We start from the raw sequence: 20,139 nt of genomic DNA, 5'->3' as shown, positions 1-20,139 counted from the left end.
AGTTCATGCCTCAGGGAGAGCACATCTAGGCTAAAGAACATAGTTAGATTAATAGTTGCTGAATAGTATCCAAGCTGGTTAAAGCTGTGGGCCTGAGTAGAATTTCCTTACACTGTCTTAGTGTTTGTTGTTAACTGCTGGTATATATTTTGGAAATTAATACGTAGATGTAGTTTTGGCAGATATCTTGGTTTTGGAACTAAGATTCTAATTCACCTAATTATGTTGATAGCTTAAATATAAAACTCTGAAGTCAAATCTGACTGTTCTCAATTTTTTCTCTCCAGTTTGATCATTTCTGATTACAGATAAAAGATCTTATGGAACTTGGAGTTACATTACGTCATAAACATTCATATTTCTTACCATTACAAATTTAGGCTATTTCATAAAGAACGTGGGTACTTGCAAAAAAACTTCTCACATTTTGACAAAATGAACTAGTACATCTATTTTAAATATATAGGTAAGAAATTAACTTGATTTCTCACTTTGAGTTACCAGTATACACAGTACATTTTTGACATTTTTGATAATAGAGCAATAGATACAAATTTTAACCGTAACTTTACCCTACCAACAAAAATCAGTATATGATTTGACAGCGACATTTGACATATTCAAAGGCCTGTTGTTTGAAATTAAAATTATCTCAAATGAAATTTTAAAGAAGTTTTTCAGCTTTTTTTTTTAATAATTTGATTTTCACTTCTAACTATGCATTCAGTTTTGAAGGTATTTTTACATTGCTATTAGAATTGAAGTCATTTTTGTATGTGGTTTCAACTAAGTCCTTAGTGCCATATACCTAGAGAACTTTATGTTGAATTATGTAGAAAAGGAAGGAAAGAATTTTCTTACTCATATTCTCAGTCATATTTTAGCTGAGCATGTCTGAAGAAGGTACTTTTTCAAAATTTCTTTTTTTGCAAACAGCTCCAAGGGATAAATGGACCACAGAAACAGCAAACCATCAGAGCCATGCGAAAGCAAAGTGTGGGGTTTTTTCAGAGGTAAATGTGGAACAAAACAAGGATGACAAATAGAGAGATTATAAGCCTATACAAAAGTTCAGTTTTTCCTCTTATCCAAACTGCCTCCAGTTCCAGCAGTTTTCAGTATCAATACCATTAAAGAGTTCCTTTAGCACTTGTGTATGCACCGGGTTTTTTTGTTATGTAACACAGCATCACAAATACAAAGTAACAAAATTTGAAGTCTAATAATCTGTCAATTCATAAAACCACTGTCAAACTAACAATGAATATAAAACCTGATAAATGGTCAGACATAGTCTTTTTCTATTCTCTTCAGTGTTGCCTAAGACAAATAGGCTTCAGAGACTGCATGTTGCAATAGAGGCGTAAGTATTCAATAACCTGATTACACAGGGAATCACTCACCATTTACCAACACGAGAACCTCTGTATGTTTTGGAAAACACAGACAACATTTAAACCTGTGTTCAGAGATTCAAAGTACACCTAACAGGCACATATCTCTTCATCTAAAATGGTCATGTGTAAATGCAATAACCTCATCACCAAGAACTTTCTGACATTGTTTTTCTGACATGTTCTAAAAAATTAATTCTCTCTCTGTAAGCCAAGCCAGTCCAGTAGGGGATATTTGACTGAAGTGATGAGGAAAGATTGTGGTGCTGCACTTCAGGCTGCCTTTCACTGCTATGCATTTATCTGAGAGACAGCAAACAAACTCGCACAGTGAACAAACCCAGGAGCACCCCATAAGGCAGGGGTGTCAAACTCATTTTCACCTGGGGCCACATCAGCCTCATGGTTGCCTTCAAATGGCTGAATGTAATTTTAGGACTGTATAAATATGAAAATGAGTTTGACACCCCTGCCATAAGGCATATACAGGCTCTAAGGACAAGTTTAGACCTTATTTCAAGGATGACCAGTCTAAAAAGCAACATAATATTATCTCAAAAGCATTCTGTATTTTTCTTTTAAGGAAACAGCTCAGAAACCTTAAGTTATTGTCTTCTGTATGAAAATAATAGCCTCATGAGCTAAAAACAGCATTCTTCTTTTCAATAACGTAAATAGAAATATCAAATAGTTTAATGCAAAAATGAGGCATGTCTATGATCTATTATACTTGTATATCACTAACATTCTAGATGATAAATACTTGATTCTTTTTCAATATCTTAATTTTTTTGCCCCTTTGACTTTTTTTGGCCAAATAAGTTGTAAATCACTTGAACAGGTTTTTTGTGTGTGTTTTGTTGTTGATGTTGTTTGTTTGTCTGTTTGTTTTTCTTTTGGTACTCTTTTTTCTAACTTACCTAATTAGGAACAATTAATTATCATTTTTTTTCTGAAGTATTTTGTCTTACATTCCTTACAACCATTGTCCATCACATTAATGTTCTTTTAAGACATATTCACCTTTTCTGTTCAACATTGCTAGCAAAAAGTCACTGATTTCTTAAATTCTTTGTATTACAGCTAGCAACACCAATTATGTGCTTTGATGTCACTTGAAGAATAGCTTGTAATAACAATCTGTGAATGTATTAACTTCAAATACTAGTCACACAGCACTCAATAAGATTATAAAATAAATCTGTATTGCTCCTTGCCGTATGTAATTATGAAGTGGGACAATATCTAACAATCGTAACTCTCTGATTATAATGTGCTGATTTTCATCTTGGTGTATAAAAAGTCAGAAAATTTTCAAAATCAATGGTAAAAAATGTTTTTTCTTTTGATTTTCTCACCTGAAGACAATGAGGTGAGAAAGAACTTACCAATACTTTTTTTCTAATGTCACAAAGGCTCTACCATAATTAATCCAGGAAAATTAACTACATTAGCCACCTATTGCCTGCAATTCTTTTGTATATGATTAAAATTCATAGAGATTGCTACAGCTCTGCTCACTCTTTGGAAAATCCCATTAGGCAAAACAGTCATGGTAAGATGTGCCTCTATACACAAAGACCTCGATTACATTGTAACACAAATTGCCACAACTTTTTTTTTCTCACAGAAATTCTTCATGAAGTTGAGAAAAGGCAAACACAGTGCTAGAAGGTACTTTCGTTATGGCTGTGAATTGCACCGTATCCAACAGGAGATTTGCATTAACAATGAGTTGAAATTATCCATTTTTATGCCTCTTTATTCAGCAGCAAAAATTACCAAATCTACTGTTAGATATTTTTCAAGATATGAAGCACTTAAATAATGTATTAATAGCATACATAAAAATATTTTTATAAAAAAGGCAGCTAAGATATTTGTCTTTTATATTGCACAATTTCTCACATATTTTTCAGATTCCCTCTTGGCAAAGATAAAAGAAATTGACAGTTTCGTGAGCTTTGTGCGCACTGTAGATTTTTTAATGTATATCATGTAACCAGTGGATAAACAAGTAAGGAAATGCTCATCTGTGGGATTAAGTAATTTTGCTATTTATTAAGTGAGCTGCTGTGCTGAAGTAATTCACACTGATGAGTGCAGGGTACAGCTGTTTTTAATTCCAGTCAGATATTTACCTCTCTCTGTCCGGAGAGTAGTGGTCATCTATTACACGGTGTCTATCCATTCGGTTCAGGGTATTGTAATGCGCGGGAGTAGATCGAGTCCCTCGTGGTCCCTGATCCACATTCCGACTATGGATAAAAGACATCAGATTCTGAGTTCTGATTGCAACCGTACCATGTCCCTTCATTGGGATGTACAGACAATTATTAGCTAACGTGGTGGTAATGAGACATGTTAGCTGATCTGTCTTTTGTATGCTTTTACTCTTACATAATTTTAAATCTCATGGTAAAAAAAAATTCTCCTACAGGAAAAGGTTCTAAGTTCATGCTAGGTATAGGGTTTTTTTTCTTTTTTTCTTCCAATGTCTGCTTGTTCTGGAGATGAGAGGATATAATTTTTAAATTTGCTTTAAAAAGGTTAATTTTAGACAAAATTTCATTAGTCTTTCCAGATGAGTACCTTCAAGGAAAATTTCCTTTCTATCTGAAATGTACACTGTAAAGAATTTTCCATGAGCTCTTGAGTTTGGCCATACTATAAAGATGTAAACTCTGGTAATACACAATGACGACTTCTGGCTGTTACAGTAGAGTGTGGATGGCTGAAAACACTGTCATCTAAATTAAAGAGCAGATGCTTGTTTTGCACTGGAAATCTTGTTCTGTAATCTCACTAGCATGGAATCCGAAAAAGACAGAACTGTTTAATTAGGTATCAGTGGTACACACAGTGCAGGTCTCATTAAAGAGAACCAATCACCTTTACAGTTTTATACTGAGACCAAAGCTTTGCCCGTTGATTGCTTTACTCAGTTTAACCATTAATCCCTACTGATACACACTAGCTTCACTTTTTCTGCACTGTAAAACAAATCCACAAGAACAGGAAGACAGAAAGACAAGAGCTGTAATAATTATTGGATAATTAAAAAATAAATCTTTTGTATAAATTTGAAAACAACAGTTTGCATGCTTTCCTCCACACCAATTCAAATTTTAGATGAATAAATTGTTCTGCCTCCTGTCCTTTCATGCAGTCTTCCCTAATGTGGGCCTCACTTTTTTTTCCACTTTTATATCATTCAGTTCCTGTGTCCTTCCTCATCACTTTGTGCTTTTGGTACCTGTCATCCTTATCTTTTGTCAATTGCCAGTCCCTGATTAGCATTAAGCTGTATGTGTACCCTTCACTGCTGCTGCCATGCTGTTGTATTTTTCTGGATATAAGTGATATGAAGATGTTGCACTACACATAAAATTTTCCTTCAGCTCTACCTCATTTCTCATAAAGCATTTTTCCACTCTGGTTTTAATTACACCAAATATAAAATTTACTCTGGCTAGTAAACTTTATGTTTGCCATATTAAAAGTGGGTATAATTCTTCCACTCTACAACTCTTTCCTGCAACAACTTCTCTGTATGTGTTTTAACTGCCTTATTTATAACAAAATGAGAGCATAGCCTTTACCCAGCCGCTGGACTCTTTCATGCACATTTGTACTCTAAAATGCACATCGACAGGGCTCCTCTGCAGTTCTTTGTTAACTTTTTTACTGTTCCCAACAACCAATTCTCATTCCTCCTTTCTGAATTCTAGTTTCTGTCTGATGCTTTTCCTCAGGGTTTTCTTTTGTTCAGATTAAAAACTAACAAACAAAAAAACAAACAAAAACACCCACCAAAAAAAGCCCCACACTTTTTTTTCTGTCTATAGTATTATCATCTTATTTTACTCATCTTTTCTTTTGACTTAAATATTTAAGCTTTCTTAAGCTCTCATTTCTTTACAAAACACCCTGACCTTTGCTACCTGCCCACATAACCAAAACTGCCTAAACTCTGATTATAAGCCTTAGTCCTGAAAACTCAGTACCATCCTGACTGCTCAAATAACTTTCAGTAAGATTGTGTTATTAACATGTTGTTCTAAATGAAAAATTTCTTCTTGAAATTTATCTATTATATCAGATTCTGACTTCATGCTGCTTTTTAACATCCTACACAACTGCATTTCTACTGCTGCAAAGTATTACTACTATTTCAGTTCTATTTCAACCTGCTATGGATGCCTTTGTCAGCCAGATTTACTGTTTAAGAGAAAATGACATACTTTCTCTAATGAAACTTGTTCTGTAAGAAAAGTTGCTTTCACAGCATGTGTCTTCACTCCTTTGGGATGTTCTTGCAGTTGATAGAACGTGTACAGAGCAACCAAATAACCGGTAAGCAGGTGAAAATGTGCAGTTTCAGGTGCTAAGGGTAGAGAATAATGAGCATCGTACTAAATTTACCACAACTTTTCAGCCTAGCCAGTCTCTATAATCACCTTCATCTTGCTTTTTCAAACGCAGTCTTAGAAAAAGCTAAACGTAATGTTGTTCAGTGCCTGCCACAGTATCAATTCCATTCTGATATAGAGAAAATAATAGCCCATTAAATATATTCGCTGAAAACATTACAAGAGGAGTAATAATTTATTGTCAGCTACTATACAATGTTTATTAACAAAGTCCAGTAGAAGGACTGAGCACTGTGAAATGGTTTCTATGATGTAACCTGCATTTCTGTGGTGCAAGAGCTCCTGCCTGCACAGGCATCAGTGAGTAACTGGGAGACCTCTGGGTGTGCAGCACATTTACTGCAGTCAGAACATGGCTATAGCAGCACATGTATAACAAAGTCAAGTCAATATGGTGCAAATGAGATTAACAATGCTCATAGCTTTGCCAAACACACTCAGATTTTCATTAGAAATAATGATTTTAAAAAGGCATTTCTGTAACCCAAGGATTATGCCTCTTTCTACAAACTCTCAAGTTCTGGCAACCCAGTTCACTGGGCTCAACAAGTCCTCAAAGAGATGATCTGGTGTGTGTGTGCATGCAGGGAAACACATAAATAATGTATTTTAATATGACAATGCAGGAAACAGCTGAGACATTTTTCTCTGTAAGTTTAAAATTGTATTTAAAAATTTAGCTTTAGGAAAGTCAGGAAGCAAGAAACATTTCATACACATAAATAAATGCAAAATTACAAGAAAATGAAAAGAAGGCTTTTCAATGGTAACCAGTGTTAATTGGGTAAAAGTTCTGCCCCAAATGACCACAGCATTCAAGCACACACAAATACACACACAGAAAAGAGCTTTTGCTCACATTTATGTCTGCATCCAAGACAAATAGGCAATTACTTAGACAGAAATCAGAAATTAGAATAGGCCACTATGTGTCTACTGTTCCTGTCTCATTTAAAGTCAAGCTGTATTTACATATGGTTTTAGGTTTCAAGTAGAAATTTCAAGATTCTACCTGTTAGATGTCTCTGATTATATGGGATAATTTTGGATCCTAATACGTCACTAGTACAAAAGGATATAATTTAGTTTGTATCTGTTCAAGGAAATGGTAAGTAAACACATAAGTGAGAGAATATGAAGTCAAGATAATTTTAAGCTAACAAAAACAATTATAACAGAAAGGAAAGCAGAACATGAGAGAATCAGAATGGCTGTAGAAGAAAGGGATACACACGTGTACGTGACTGGTAATATTGAATATGAGATATTCAGTATTAAATGGGAATAGTGAATATTATGGACAAAGAAAAAACCTTCCTCTCTTATTCCAGCTGAATTACACCAGCTGAAAACCTATCCACAGTGACAAAAATGCTGGAAAACAGGCTTCATTCCCCTTTACAACTATCCTTCTGCTTCCTCTTAAGAAAGCTTATCAGTGCAGGAAAAATCTTAATTCTGGATTAAACAGTATATTCGATCAAGTAGTAGTCATTATACAAAATAGCTATGTCTTTGGAAGAAATGTTCTGATCTTTGTTTCACAAGATAAACAGTTATCAGAGGCTTTCCAAGATCAGTAGTTGACATTTTTCAGTATAAAATTGTATGTGTGTCAATTTATTCTTGATGCTTTAAAACTTTGGAAAAAAAATAGTAGAAAGAAAGCTACTGAAGGCAGGAAGTATGGCTCTCCCAGAACCTTAATTCTATGCAGACAAAAGGGTTGAAAACAGCCATTGACAAATGAACTCTAAGAAAATGTCAAACCATCATGATACAAAACATGGCACCTTCTAAATAGCTCTGGAAAATGAAAATGTGGGGAAATATTTTTCTTTCCTTAGATTGGAATTACTGATTTTTGATGAAAAGACAAAATTAGGTGGATTTTTGCACATCAGTATAGTGTAAGAGAAAGCATTATTTGCTTTACATAATTTCATAAGACCTAACAAATTCATTGATATTTTGAAAGTCTGGAGATTCTTTCCAGTGTTGTTACAGGATCAAAACCACTTCAATTCATACACCTGCATAGTTGAAAAACAATTTACCTTTGTGGGGGAGGGACACTGGGAGACCACGATCTAGTCCGTCCTATACTATCTCCACGGTGAGGGGACCCTGATCGAGAGCAATGATTAGATGACATAACTTGTTCTGGCACTGATAGCGTTGAACTTTGAAGATCTCTCCCGTTATGTCGATAATCTAAAAAGAAATGCAAATATTGAATGAATCTGAAATGGTACTTTTTAATTTCCTACCATACCTGTAGCAGTTAGAAGCATGATAAAAAATTGAATTTGATCAATAATGTTATCATGACTTCTTGTTTTCTGTAATAAAAAATACATATGTAAAGTTGATTCCTCTGGTTATGCTTAATTTAAGTACAACTCTAGTTCCTATATTCATATTTTAAAAGTATAGAAATAAATTTACATGCACCAAACTGAGGATTTATGATAATCAAAATATCCAAATTTATCATTTATTTATGGTCAATATGATGCATTAATAAGAAAAGTAACAAAACTGACCTTTTTCCTTAGAATAACATACAAAACTGATTATTGCATTTTCTAATTAAAATTGTATTGTAATGCTTGTGTATCATATACTTCAAACAGAAATGCCCACAATTGAAAACTAATCCAAAGTTCAGTTCAAAAATTTGGGATAGGAAACTACTACGTGGTTAAATATAGAATTTGGGTTCAAAAAATATTTGTGTTTCAGAAACAATTAAAGAAATAATGACTCAATGACATCAGTTTTCACCCACGGGTCTGAACTTAAACAATATGACTCCTTCACAAATATATGAGCTAAGGCCACACAGACTTAAATCCTGGAGCTAATCTTGAATTAGGGCAATAAAACACATAAATCGGGGGCCACACATTTCACATTTCACATTTCACCAGGGCCACATCAGCCTTGTGGTTGCCTTCAAAGGGCCAAATGTAATTTTAGGATTGTATAAATGTAACTACTCCCCCAGTGAAAATGACTTTGACACCCCTGATATAAATGGTCTAAGAAAAATCCTTCCCAATTATAGTAGCTTAAAAGGCCACCATATGGCCATTTTATATAGGGTTTTAAGAAAAATCTTTTTAAAAAGCTGGATGTATTAAAGTGATTGTCTGCATCAAAATGAAAAAGATGAATTCACTGTCCTAGGGTACAATACCCTCTGGGGAAAAAAATAGACGGCAGATCTACAGCAGTTTCAAAGAAGTTTTCACAAATTTTATGAATACATGATGACAAGAAATGGAAGAATTGCAAATCCTAACCTGATGACAAAGTTTAGCAGAAATAGGTCTCCAAACAGCTCGTCATGGATACATCAACTGATACAACTGACTTCTGTTCTGAAGACAGTAACCAAGTCATAAATATTTAGAGATCCACCTGGCACTGGAAAAATTCTGGCTCATAAAACTGTAATTCTTTTCCCATGAGAAGCTTCTGAGAGTCTAAGAGTATTTGGTCTTCTACTCCAGATTGTTCATAGTTTCTTTCCTGGAAAATGTTTGGTAAGCATCTAAACAAAACCTCATTAATTCAGTCCATTTTATGGTTCCAAGAATGTTTGATACTTCCCACTAAGGATCCCTACTCATTATATAGCCTTAGGACCCAGGATATATATGGACCACTCTAATTCATAAATAACTTCTTCCTCTTATGTTGAGGTTGTAAGCTGTGTGTGCATGTGTGTACATGTGTACATAAGGGGGAAAAATAGTACATCATCATAACACGACATTAACATAAAGATGCTGAGGATCAAATACTCCCTCATCACTTTGAAGCAATCAAGTCATGTTACATGTAGTCTCAGCTGAGAGCCAGTACTGAACTACAGACTTTTATCCCATGTACGAAATACACCTGTCAGCATACACATTGATACAACACAATTCTGGGTAAAATCACCAAAGGAGAGGCAGAGGGAATTTTATCAGTGAAACAAGACGTTATTCACTAACCAGTCAAGTGCAAAGATACTGGTATAACAAAGACATTCTGACATCTGAAGAAGAGAAACAATGCTTGCTTTAATTAAGAGGAAAAGCCATAAAGTCTGGTGGATAAAAAGGAATACAAGCTTAGGCTAGTCTAGAGGACTCCTCTCCCATGACAAGTTAAAGGAGAAATTAGCTGGAAGAAACAGAGTGAACTGTGATTGAGGCCAATAAATAAAGAGCCAGCTCTTCTTTTTTTCTTTTTTACCAACTCATCATGTAAATAGCGCATTTTGTCCTTCATTTATTGTCCAGTGTATCCTATAAATATTTTAGACTTATTTGTTTATGTCAGGTGTTCCAACTGAATCTTTTCATCTGCACTGAATCTTAATATTGCTTTTCTTTAGTGCAACCAGCTATCAACAAGGTATTAATCAGCCAAGGCTATCCCAATCTACTAAGGGGGCAACTAACCACAGTCCTGAAGACATCCACTGGAGGTGGAAAGCTGGCACCACAGAGTCAGTAGTATTACTCAGCGATTGGTGGTATATTGGAAAACTTTCTAGAATGTGGTAAGTTATTAAGGTAGCCTTCAGCTCATTGTCTCCATAGAGTGGGTCACAGCAAAAAGAATATAGTATGAAGTCATCTTAATGCAAACACAATCAAATTTATTGTGTGAGGCACAGCTTGAACAGAACGCTCACTAAAGGGTCAAGAAATTTGGACCCTTATATATGGACAGTGAGTAAAGTGTAAAAGATACCTGAATAAAGTTTTTGCAAGCCAGTCTGGAAATCAATAGACTCTGCAATTCTGCAATTGTACAATTCTTTCACCAAAAGAGAAAGAGATAAACTAACAGTTGAAAGATCAATAATGTTAGAATTAAAAAAGCAAAAAAAGCAACGATAAGTTTCTTAACTAAGAAAATCCATGAGATATTTGCCAGTTTTATATACTAAGCAAATATTATCCTCAATACAAAAATAATGCAGAGAACTCTTTCTTATTGATAAAACCAGCATTTCTAGGGAAAGCAGGGAAAGGACTTATGAGATATTTTAATTTGCCTGGAAGCTGGAAGAACATGAAATGCACTGCAGAGAACAGAGAGGCAGGAAAATGAGGAGGATCATTTTGCAGGTTCTTTGAAGACTCTGGTCAAGATGTCACCAAAATAAAAACTGTAGGTGAGAAACAGGCAACCAAGGGAATACAAGAGCTCCATGAAGAACTTTGCAGGCCACCATCTGCTACCCTAGGAAGCAGAAGAGCTATAAGCAATTCTGAGAGTTAAGACCACAAGTGAGAGCTCTGCAGACTGTTTTTGGATAGACTATAAGTTATTTTCTCTATTCTTAAGTGTTATTTTTTATATTTTACGGATTTTTATTTATGGTATATATCATTAAGGTAACAAGCTCTGTGTTTCACAGAACTCACTAAAAAGCATTGTATACAGAGTAAGAAATGCACTGAAACAACCAGCAGTTATTATGCTAAGATATCATACTACATACTGAAAAAAAATAATACCCTAAATCCATATTTTCTACACAGAAGCCCAACTGAAATTGGAATAATTTATAAAGGCTTGGGTTTTTTACTATGACAATAGGTGATTAATTGCAAACAACATCCTTACAATGCAAACCACCTATTTTCTAATTTCACAGTAAACAAATATTCTGATAATATTTTCATTAAAAATTGAAAAATCTGGAAAATGACTTATCAGTTGGGGTTTTTTTATTATATTAGTTGAAAAGTGTAGTAAATAGTAAAAAGAAATAAACAATTTCCTGAAAATAATCTTCAAGTGGCAGAAAGGTTTTAACCTTTAAAAGACAAGTTGATATACATGGGAAAAATTGGTATTTATCCCCAGTAAGCCATAATCTGAAAACACATAGGTGAATAGCAAGTTATTATGAGCTTATATATCATGAAATATAAAACATTATTTACTGTACAAGTACACATGACAGAATATTGTCTACTATTATCCGAAAAATCCATATTAATAGATATGAAAAACACAGAGGTGGGTCTTAGTATTCTGCATACACGGGGAGCATTTGTAGCATTTGGAGATGAAAATCATAATGAAGAACAGTAATATGAATTAATATAAAAATTATATTTTAAAAGATCTAACATTTAAATCAACAGTTGTGTATAATATTTGGTATGTACAGTGGACACCAAAGTACAAGGGGAATGAGTGATAGCGTGAAGTGTTCTACTTGAATAAAAATATTGAAAGGCAAGGAATTCAAATAATAAAACAAAAAAATCCCTACTCTGTTTAAAAAAATCCTAGAAGTGAGAACTAGTAAATCAAACTAATTGAATATATCTAATCTGTGTACATATACAAATTAATTACTTAGAAACAAAAAGCCTCCTCCAGCTCTGAATTGTTATTATAGTTGACTACTTGCACAACATTGTTGCAGTAAATCAAAATATACGACTATCTAATTAAATTGTCAAGTATAATCCTGATCAAAATATGTTTTACATTAAATTGGAAGCACACATGCAATGCTTTCTGGTAACTAACACTGGTAATGCTTCCTTATAAAAAGTTCAAAAAGCGGGAACTATCGGTGCTCCTAATAATTTTGCATCAACAAAACTTGACATGTTAAGCTGAGTTTGAAGAATTAGATTAATATTCTCTACTGTATAAATGCATGAGCAAAATCAGGTATTTCAGAAAAATGAACCAAAAAATGACATGCTGTTAACACAGCCACGTAGATACAGCTTGCAGAAGCCACCATGTTTCGAACTTGCCAGCATCCAGGATGCTTCTATTCACTCAGGATCCAAAGCCCTGCATTTTCTCCTGACAGATTGTATCCTAGTGAATTTTAAAAAAAAAATTTAATAGGGATAAGGTGAAAATGTGGGGGTTTTTTTCATTTCCTGGGAATCTGAGGAAACTGCAAGGCTCATGTAGGAGCTACCTGACTAGTCACTCAGACTGTGCCAGTTCTGGGAAATGCTTTCAGAGAAAAAAGTATAATCATGTACAAAATTTTTGGATCCAAAAGCTAAGAGTTTAGCAAATTTCTTGATCAACTTTGGACTTAAGCAAGTGTGCCTAAAGCCAGCTTTGGCAGATCAAATAGTTTGGAGTTATGGTATCGGTCTCAAAGGCACTTGGTCCCAGTATATCACAGTTTATTTCTTGGCCTTCAAGGTTTTATATTTATTTTAAAGTAAGCTTTCCTTATTTGTAATAGTGGAGATTTTTTTAAGTGTTAGTTTTTTATTAAAAATGTCATTGGTTTATTGTTTTATTTACTGTTTAATTTTTACAAATAAATGATTTCCAAGCTTCAGGACCAGTTTGATATTTATTTTACTTTCTGAATGTAGAGATCAGAATAGTATAGTTAAAAGAATAGTTAATTATACCTCTTCTTCTTTAGCATGTGACCACTGCTGTTCCAGAATGAAAAGGTCGTCTGTGCTTGAATCACAGCACATGTTGTGTGCCCAGCCAGTGGGATCCACCATGTCGTTATGCCACCTACACACTGATTTTTTTTTCTCCAGCTTAAACCAGATGAAAAAGATGGCACGTACTAGACTCCACTTTGAGATTTCACCTGGTATGGGATTTCAACCCAAAATTTGGAAAGTATAAGAAACCACCTGAGATACAATGGGATACAGTAACAATATAAAAAGTACTTAAGAAGATGTTGAAGAATGAACTTCACAGGATAAAGTATATTGAGACTACACTGATATCAAAATAATTGACTCAACAATCTTTTATATGTTTACTTTTTCATTGAATATCAATGGCTTTTGTTGCAATTACTATTTATCAAATAAAATACTTCCGTATATAGGAAATGTGTGCCTTTCATTGACACATGAACTTCAGAGGAAAGACAAGCAGTCTGTGATTACTCTGCAGCCATGAGAGATGCAGAGAGAGCAATGGGCCAACACCTCAGCTACAAAGCTTCAGGAAGACAACAGTAACACCAAGCTGACGTGGCAGACATAGCACCAATCCCTACAACCCAGAAGTGGCCAAGACTCTAACAAATGTGTTTAACAATCAATGCTGTAGTTCTTCTAAACCCCAAACAGACTCTAAAGCTGCTCTTGATAATTGATTCACCATGGGATGTGAAGTGGTAACTCTGGTCCTTCTAATTTGAGAAATTCTCCTAGAACGTGAGAAGCTTTGCTTGCCCAACAGTTGAAACATTCATGTCTCTCTCAAGAGAGTGACATTCTCAGTTGAAAAAGGTATGATTTATCTTCCAATTTTGAAAAAAACATTCCACGTCCTGGAAATAAGGTTAGAGAAAGTAAAAATATCTTATTGTGGATGAAATTAGAGACAGTGAAAACAGGTCATAAGTGCAACTTGACCAAGGAGCTGCTGTTGAGCAAAGCAGATAGTTATTTCTAGCAGTAGTAAAAACAGGATAAACATTGGATCTGCTTGCAGCTATAAATATTAAGTCATTACCACAGAATCAAAGGCTTTGTAACTATAGAAAGCCTCTTAAATCAACTTACAGAGCACATAGAACCTGATAATCAGTATAGAGATAATCAGCAATAAACAATTGTGAGCTGCAGACTCTTAAAAGATGGGCACGTGGCAAAGGTATCTGCAATACCACCACCTTCTTCTTTTCATGAAAGAGTTTCATTAAAAACTATGATACACATTAAATGAGGTATTTTACAAGGCTCACTAAATATAACTTCTGCTGAACTGAAGTTTTAATTTTATCTGTTTTAAGAGAGAATATTAATACATTAATACTTCAAGTATTCATGCACACATTACAGCTGCACTGTGCTAATATTATGCTATGCAAGGTATATGGTCAGTAAAAACTAACGTTAATGAATCGTTATCAAATTCTGCAGTGTTCAGGCACAAAATTTCAGAGAATCATGAACCTCCAAGTATTAGGTTTACATCAATAGCACTGAAATAACCCTGAAAAAAAATAAACACTGCAAAATACTAGTGAAGCTTTTAATCTAGATGCCTTGCTGCATGAATGACTTGAGAAAAACTCTTTGTGTTAAGTGTTCTAGAAAAATAATATTAGAATTGCTTTTCATCACAGGCAAAATAATTGACTTGCTTCAGACATCGATGCTAAGTGGCATTTTCTCCACTTTAACATCTGTACTTGGTTGAGGCATCAAGCTTTCTCTTTATCAAAAAATTAATTTTTAACACTCACTGTGGCTGGTCTTAGAACAAGCACTAATTAAAAACAATTATATAATCAAGTTGCCAGAAATGCTTAACATACCGAGATTTCACACATGGGCACTTTGGAGACAGTTCAGATTTTTTATACAAATGTACTCAGCTTCTGTGGTGATTTGAACATCTAAATGCAGATTTTGAATGTCCTCTGAAAAAGTACTGACAGTAAACGATACTATTGAATCATTAGTATCTGAATACTTCATAAATTGAACATACATTATAGATGGATTTGGGGATTTTTCTGCATCAAAGTATTATTCCACAAATATGGGAAGAATGAATATATAGTGAAAAAAAATAGAAAACATTACAGTAGGAACAACTACTTACTTTCTGCGCATTTAACTCAGTTCCTCAAGAGGTGTTTCTAGTTCTAGTGCACTAATTGTCTGTATGAGCCTATTGCACTTGAGACAATTCTTTTGATCATTAATGTGCATGAAGAGAGTTCCCACACAGTAATAAAACAAAGCTTGCTGAGTTTTCAGTGTTGTCTCTACACCCAGTATGACATACAAAGCTTGAAAAAAACACAGGTACTACACAGATAATGTTTCTTCTTATTTAAGTACTCATCCAGGTGTATTTTCTGCTGTCAAGCAAGTTTCCCAAATTAGCCTCCTCTTGACACTTTTGATTGGAATTTATCAGTCCTTTCACGGAGCATTGCCTCCTTAGAAGTGCTCATCGCCACATACATAACTCACCCCAACCAGGCTTTCTCTTATGTGATGTGTCTGTCACGAGAGTGTCTGACAGGAATGCAACTTCCTTGCAGCATTCCATAATCTATTAGGTGTCTTTGTCACACTGTAGATATTAGGACTGTGGTAGAACATGAGCTGACATGTTGAAACATACTCAGAGAAGAGAATACTAGTGATAATCTGCAAAGAAAACTTGAATTTTATTACATCTGTACTTTCAAAGTGGAGTGATACAGCTTATATTTAAAAACATAAAACTAGGTTTTTAAAAAAATGTATTAATTGAGAGATTTTGATGCTTGAAGATGTTTTGTCAGCTGAGGAAAGGATATATATATTTTTAATAGTAAAAGTATTACTATACTTTACCTTTGATACATTGAAAATGAAACTAAAAATACAAGGAAAAGATTGACGAATGAAAATAAAAATTCCTCTGTTAAGAACTGTAGGCATGAAGTTGTACATAATATATGTTTCCCTTCCTTAAAACCAAGGAAAAAGGTTAAAGACCCTTTAACCTAAGGGGTCAGCATAAGGACTATTTTAACATTGGTTGAATTTCACATATCATTTTGGGGGAAAGTTTCAAGATATACAGACACTAAGGTATTTTTTACTCAAGGAAGAAGTCACAGAGAACAGATTTTAGTGCAGAGGAATGGACATCAGCATATAATAAAATGTTTGTGTGTGTAGTTACTGGGCTTTTGGGGCACTACAGAATCCCATTTAGGGCTGGCTGGTGATCTACAATGAAATCCTTTAATTTAGTTGGGGTAGAAGACATCCACTCTGTCTACAAATGCTGCAAGATGCCTTTCAATAGGCAGCTGATTTCATGGTGTAACCAAAGTATTTGTGAGTTCTATATCTGCTTTGAGCAGCAATCATCAACAGGATCCAGGTACAAAAATTCAGATCACATTAACAGCAAGTAGAGAGAGCGCCTTTTGTCTCCTCTGCAGGGAAAGCTGCAACACGACAGTGAAAGAATTCTTTTTAACAAAGGACTCCTTGGGTGTTTTGAGAAGTGAGGCAAAAATGAATAATTGCTTTTCATTCTCCTTCAAAAACAGAATCATTTTTGTAAGTTCAGTAAGAATTTCTTTACTGGTTGTTACTGTTTTTCCTAATCTTCTTGACACTAGCCATCCTCTGAATAAATATCTTATTTGTATTCTTATTTTGCTCATGAAACATCTTGCTATCTTTTGTATAACGAGAAAAGCTCACTATAAACGGTTTTCTTCTCAAGGCTGGAGACTGTATTCTTTTACTTGGAAAAGCTCTTCTCTACAGAGACTTGCAATGTAGTTTATGCAGAATTCACTGCCTTACATTCTTCCAGGCTTCATCTGTTGGAACACATCTCAGACTACAAGTGTCTCATGAAATGATGCAGTGCAGGCGAGATATTGGTGTAAAACTGAATTTTAAGCATTAATATCTCACTTAATATTTAAGTCTTACAACAATAGGTGAGACTTCTTATGATTAAATGGTCTTGACAATACATGTATCTTTTTGTTCATAATGTCAGACTCGTAGGTTACTTGTACTTAGTAGGTTATATCAGATTCAACATTCACTATGAGGAAGTACCTGGTCAGATAACTACTTAGAAATTATGATCCATATTCATTGAACTTCATTAACTGTAATGCCCATTCAGCTTCTGTCAATAGAAGGAAAAAATAAAACCAACCCACTTTTCATTGAATTGTATTTAGTATCATGACATTTTAAATGGTGTTTTGTAAAGTGCTCTTAGATTTTTCTAAAATCAATATAAAAATACTGTATTGCTTTTCTCAATAGCCATGGAAGAGCATTCTAAGGGGCATGTGAAGTTGCTGATGTGTTCCCGCACAGAATTGCTAATGACAGATAACTTTATAGGGGCCAAAGTTCGTTGTTCAGGACAGCAAAACAAATCCTTTAAATGGTTTGAAGGCTAGGTACAAGCAACCTAAAAGACAAAAAAAGAACTGCTAGTGCCTCTACTTCTGCTATTCTATGCTGAGACTGAATCCAGCAGACATGAGATATAGTAGAGATTCTGTTCTAGTGTTTTTGATCCCAAGATGAAATGAATGTATTATATATTGCATATGAAGAGAGCTTTTTTAAAATCTTGTCAAAAATCACTTTTGCATACTTGTTTAAATATATGTTATAACCTTTCTGACAGCAGCTGGTCTAGAACACACATATACCCAAGAAAAAATACATTGCAACTTTTCGATTGGTTTATCATTATTTTCTTAAAAAGCTTTTCCAGTTGACAGAAACAACATTCTCATTAATAAGACAGATGTTTTTGAGTTTGTCTAAGTCTGATAAGATGCAAGACACCAGAAGGGATAGCTTTTATGGATAATTTTTCCAAAAGATGTTTGAACTTTTTGTAAAAACTACATGAAAGAATAGTATTGGAAATAGACACACTTTAAGACTCTTATCATTAGGAAATTAAATTAGTGGATCAAAAATAACACAGGTGTGAAAACCAGCAACTGCAGATTTATTAAAAATCTACGATGATGCAAGAAACCGTAGCTAACAGAGTTCCCTCTGTTTAAGTAAATATGGTCTAACACAATCTTGCTTACAGATGTACATTAAGAAAGATCTTCCATTGCTGAATTTCTATGTATCACCAGCTTATCCAAAGACAAAGTCAACTGAGCTTATGGGACCTATAGCAGAGAAGCTATATAAAAAGATATTGTGGAGAAAATCTCAGCTACGATCAGGAACATGATGAAGCCAGACAGCATATATCTTTCAATGAACTATAAATAAATATATAGTGAGATCAAGGAAGGTCCGTGGATTTCATAGAATGGCTTGGGTTGGAAGGGGCCTTTAAAGGTCATCTAGTCCACTATTTAAAGAGGAACCAAAGAAAATTCTTGCTCTTCTTAAGGGTTTTTGGAGTTTAGTTCCCAGATCCAATACTTCGAACAAGCATTAATTTCATAGAAAGGATCACTGTGAGTACCTGATAGGTGTTAGCAAACGTACTTGATATGACACAGTATTTATATGGCAGAAGGAAAAAGAGCAAAGTGAAGTGTCATGTTCAATAAAACCTGAAAATAAAAAATGAAAGAACTGGGGTAAGAAAGAAAGAAAACAAAGAGAGACAAATGGCTAAAACGTTACACTTCATGCAAAGAAAGCATATATTTAAACCAAGATAGTGATGAGTCTGCAAATGAATAGAAGAACCTTAAAGGAGAGAAGGATGTGGATGATAAGACGAGGATAAATCAAAAGACTTGCAAAAATAGTGACAGCAGCACAAAAAAAAAAAAAAAAAATCAAAACCAAGAGAACATCAAACTTTCCCACCCACACAGCCAGTCTGAATTAAAATGCAACTAAGGTGTAGAATTGTCAGCAGAAATCCAAAAGCTGAAAGATCCTAAAGGAACTTAAAGTACTTCAAAAACTCAGGTAAGGGAAGAAGACTCATTCACTGAACTGTAAAGACAACAATTTTACAAGTTGTGAAAAAAGTGGTTAAACAATCTATTTCCTGTAAAAAGGCTGGCTAACATAGGGCAGATTTTAATTACCATTTTTACAGCCTTCACATGAACAATACAAAATGTGATAATGGAAAACAGGTAAAGAAAATCAGTTCTTTTAAGAGAATTTTCACGAGAATTTATAATATTGCTAGAAAAAAAATACTTCAATAGCACTGGAGAATATATGGTCATTTCATATACTGCATTAGAAAATCAGATGTTATAGCTGTCTGAAAAGAAGAGATTCAGAAGTAGAAGGGTTATCGTCTTCATTATGTCTCCTCTTTTTTAGTGTGTGACCAGGATGAAACAGTTGTCTGTGCTTGAATCAGAGAGGCAGTACATGTTGTGTGCCCAGCCAGTGGGATCCACCATGTCTTCATGCCAAGCTAAGACTGAAAGTACAGTAAGTAGGAACAAGTGACTCCTGAGCACCACTGCCTCTCTGGTTCCTGTACTCCACACTAGTTGCATATCCTTCCTGTCTTCTGACTGTAGTAAAGCAAAAGGGGAATGGGAATATAAAAATGCCCTAAATTTTCCTTTGGGATGGAATAAGTTTTACTGTGGAATATCTGCAAATTTCTATTGCTCCAATACAAACAAGGACAACTTGCACTTAAAAATATATGTTTTCTAGCTATTCTAGTAAAAGACCTACAGTGAACCACAGCCAATAAACATGCTAACAATATGACTTGCCTTGTTTGTACCACAAACTGTGTATAACATTGTACTAGTTTAAAAAAGGGATACTTGATAAAATGCACATGCTGGTTAATAAAAAAATCTGTTA

The 20,139-nt window shown here is 34.4% G+C and overlaps 1 protein-coding gene across 41 annotated transcripts in view; it reads right to left on the bottom strand.

Annotated features, from left to right (window-relative positions):
- The window catches only part of RIMS2 (regulating synaptic membrane exocytosis 2), a 479,246-nt gene that overhangs the window by 162,300 nt on the left and 296,807 nt on the right, over positions 1-20,139 (bottom strand). For all 41 annotated transcript variants that reach the window (XM_065627842.1, XM_065627852.1, XM_065627847.1 and 38 more), the window contains 2 exons: positions 7,885-8,041; positions 3,536-3,652 (listed from right to left, as the gene is read on the bottom strand). In XM_065627842.1, coding sequence (XP_065483914.1) covers positions 3,536-3,652; positions 7,885-8,041 — 274 coding nt within the window. The remainder of the gene's footprint in view (positions 1-3,535; positions 3,653-7,884; positions 8,042-20,139) is intronic.

Source organism: Caloenas nicobarica, chromosome 2, assembly GCF_036013445.1.
Source record: "Caloenas nicobarica isolate bCalNic1 chromosome 2, bCalNic1.hap1, whole genome shotgun sequence".
Taxonomy (NCBI): domain Eukaryota; kingdom Metazoa; phylum Chordata; class Aves; order Columbiformes; family Columbidae; genus Caloenas; species Caloenas nicobarica.
The sequence above is the reverse complement of the archived record's forward strand: the minus strand, read 5'-3'. Positions and strand labels throughout refer to the sequence as shown.